Source organism: Empidonax traillii, unplaced genomic scaffold (genome assembly GCF_003031625.1).
Source record: "Empidonax traillii isolate 1590-97213 ecotype Southwest subspecies unplaced genomic scaffold, ASM303162v1 scaffold54:size2178333, whole genome shotgun sequence".
NCBI lineage: Eukaryota > Metazoa > Chordata > Aves > Passeriformes > Tyrannidae > Empidonax > Empidonax traillii.
In genome coordinates, this window is record NW_020955247.1 from 455,622 (window position 1) to 457,904 (window position 2,283).

Consider the following 2,283-nt stretch of genomic DNA (forward strand, 5'->3'; position numbering starts at 1 on the left):
GGATGGACTGAGAGTGGTCTGAGAAATTTAAACCACATAGACCCTCAAACTCACTATACCCATGTCCGTTAACTAGCAACAGAAAATTTATGGCAGCTCTATTTTGTAAAGTGGCTTTTTCAGTTCGTTGTGAATCTAATAAGAGATCTTCTATGGCTATGCTTGTAGCATTCGCTTCTTTGGCTAACCAACACCTCATGCTGGCTAGCAAGTTTAGGGCATGTGAGGTCCCAATTGCTGGAATGAGTATACTGCCCCACGTGTCTCGACTGTGGGACCAAAAATTGAGATTAGAATCACAGTTCTCTTTGAATTGTTGTAAATTTTGGGATTTTAATAAAGGATGATGGTGAGGCAGAGTGTCAGGGGGTGTTTGAGGGACTGTATTCCTTTTAATGGATAGTTCCCGTTTTGTGATCCTTTTGGGGGGAACATCACCTAGGGAGGGTAATGTTTTAGCCGGATTATAAAATGTAAGTTGCCCAAAGGTGCAAGGCCCTCCAACTGCCCCTTTTGGGATTGATTTTCATACCCAGAGTCCACAGATAAAGAATATTCCTTTAGGGAGAGCAACAGACAGGGAGGGAGAGTCGATTTTAAAAGGAATTTTTTCTTGTTTTTTGAATCAAGTTGTCCCATTACAGCATAAGGTTGTTTGATTCCTTTAAATATAACCACAATAACAGGTAACCCACAGACTTTTCTTTTGCTTTGACAAGAACTCAGTCTCTGATTAATGTCTTTTAGTACTGCTATTGCTCCAGGTGTCAAATGCCGAGGGGAAGTCAGATCTGCTTCACCTTTCAGGAGCTGGAATAGTGGTTGCAGGGCATCTGTTGTTATCCCTAGGATAGGTCTAATCCAGTTAATTAAACCTAAAAGAGATTGCAAGTCATTTAAAGTGCAAATATTAGTAGGTAAAGAAACACTTTGGGGTTGAATGGAAGTGTTATTGATTTGAAATCCCAGGTATTTCCGGGGAACTGTCACTTGTTCTTTTCCTGGTGCTACTTCCAGGCCATGTGTTAACAGTGCAGCTTTTACAGATTGATGCAGTTGATCAAGCTGTGTCTTGGATTCTGCAGCTAGTAGCATGTCATCCATGTAGTGATATAGGATGGCCTCTGGAAATTGTAACCGAATTGGTGACAAGACGTCTGCGACCACTCTCTGGCGTATAGAGGGGCTGTTTTTCATACCCTGAGGTAAGACAGCCCAGCAGTAGCGCTGAGAGGGTTCTTCTGCATTAGTTGAAGGCACAGTAAATGCAAACCTGCGAGAGTCTTTAGGGTTTAACCTGATGTTAAAAAAACAATCCTTGATATCAATAATAACAATAGGCCAATTAGAAGGCAGTATACTTGGTGAAGGAAGTCCTGGCTGGAGAGCCCCCATAGGCTCTATTATTTCATTTAGTTTTCTTAAGTCCTGTAACAGTCTCCATTTTCCATTGGACTTTTGTATTGTGAAAATGGGGAAGTTCCAGGGACTATCTGTTGGCAGAATATGTCCTTTTTCAAGTTGTTCATTTACTAACAGTTTAATTTGCCGCAGTTTTTCCCCTTTTAGAGGCCACTGGGATACCCAGATGGGCTCATCTGAGAGCCATGTAAGGGCAGGGGACTGCGGCTCTCCAGTGGCCTCAAGACTAAATTTGAGGTGGTGAGATGGATGTTCCATTGTCCTATTATATCCCTCCCCCAAAGGGTCATTGGAATATTAAGGACATAGGGCCTTGCTGAAGCAGTTTTACCTTCTGACCCTTCAATTAGTAAAGTGAAAGTACTTTGAAGTGGTGTTTGAGCTCCTCCTACTCCTCTGATATCAATGTAGGGCTTGGTGGTCTTCCATTCCTTTGGCCAATCTTTTTCCGCGAAGATGGTGACATCAGCTCCTGTATCTATAAGACCTTTAACTTGAACACACTGGTTAGAGTTGGGAAGAAACACAGAACAGGTTAGCATTGGCCGATCAAGCAAAATAGACTGTGTCCATTGAACCGTAGGCATAGAGTCTAAGTTGTTTTCCTCTGTTTCGATGGGGGTTAGATTGGCAATAGGTGTGTCTGTGTCAAGCTCCACAGGTGGAAACAAAGCTTTCACAGTCACCTCTATTACCTTGGGATTGTCCGTTGTTACTGACTGAGGTAGTACCGTTATACCTGTTTCAGCTGAGGTAGAAGTTCCAGTTAGGATGTATTGTCCAGGAGGCACTGGTGAATCACCAGTTGGTTTTACAAGAATTTGTTGATAATCATCACTGTGTATGGTGATTGGGTGGGGA

General features: G+C 42.6%; 1 protein-coding gene across 1 annotated transcript in view; it reads left to right on the forward strand.

The window, feature by feature from the left end:
* LOC114055334 overlaps positions 1-347 on the forward strand; it is a 5,677-nt gene extending 5,330 nt beyond the window's left edge. The window contains exon 4 of the mRNA XM_027879321.1: positions 77-347. Coding sequence (XP_027735122.1) covers positions 77-347 — 271 coding nt within the window. The remainder of the gene's footprint in view (positions 1-76) is intronic.
* The last annotated feature ends 1,936 nt before the right edge of the window (positions 348-2,283 follow it).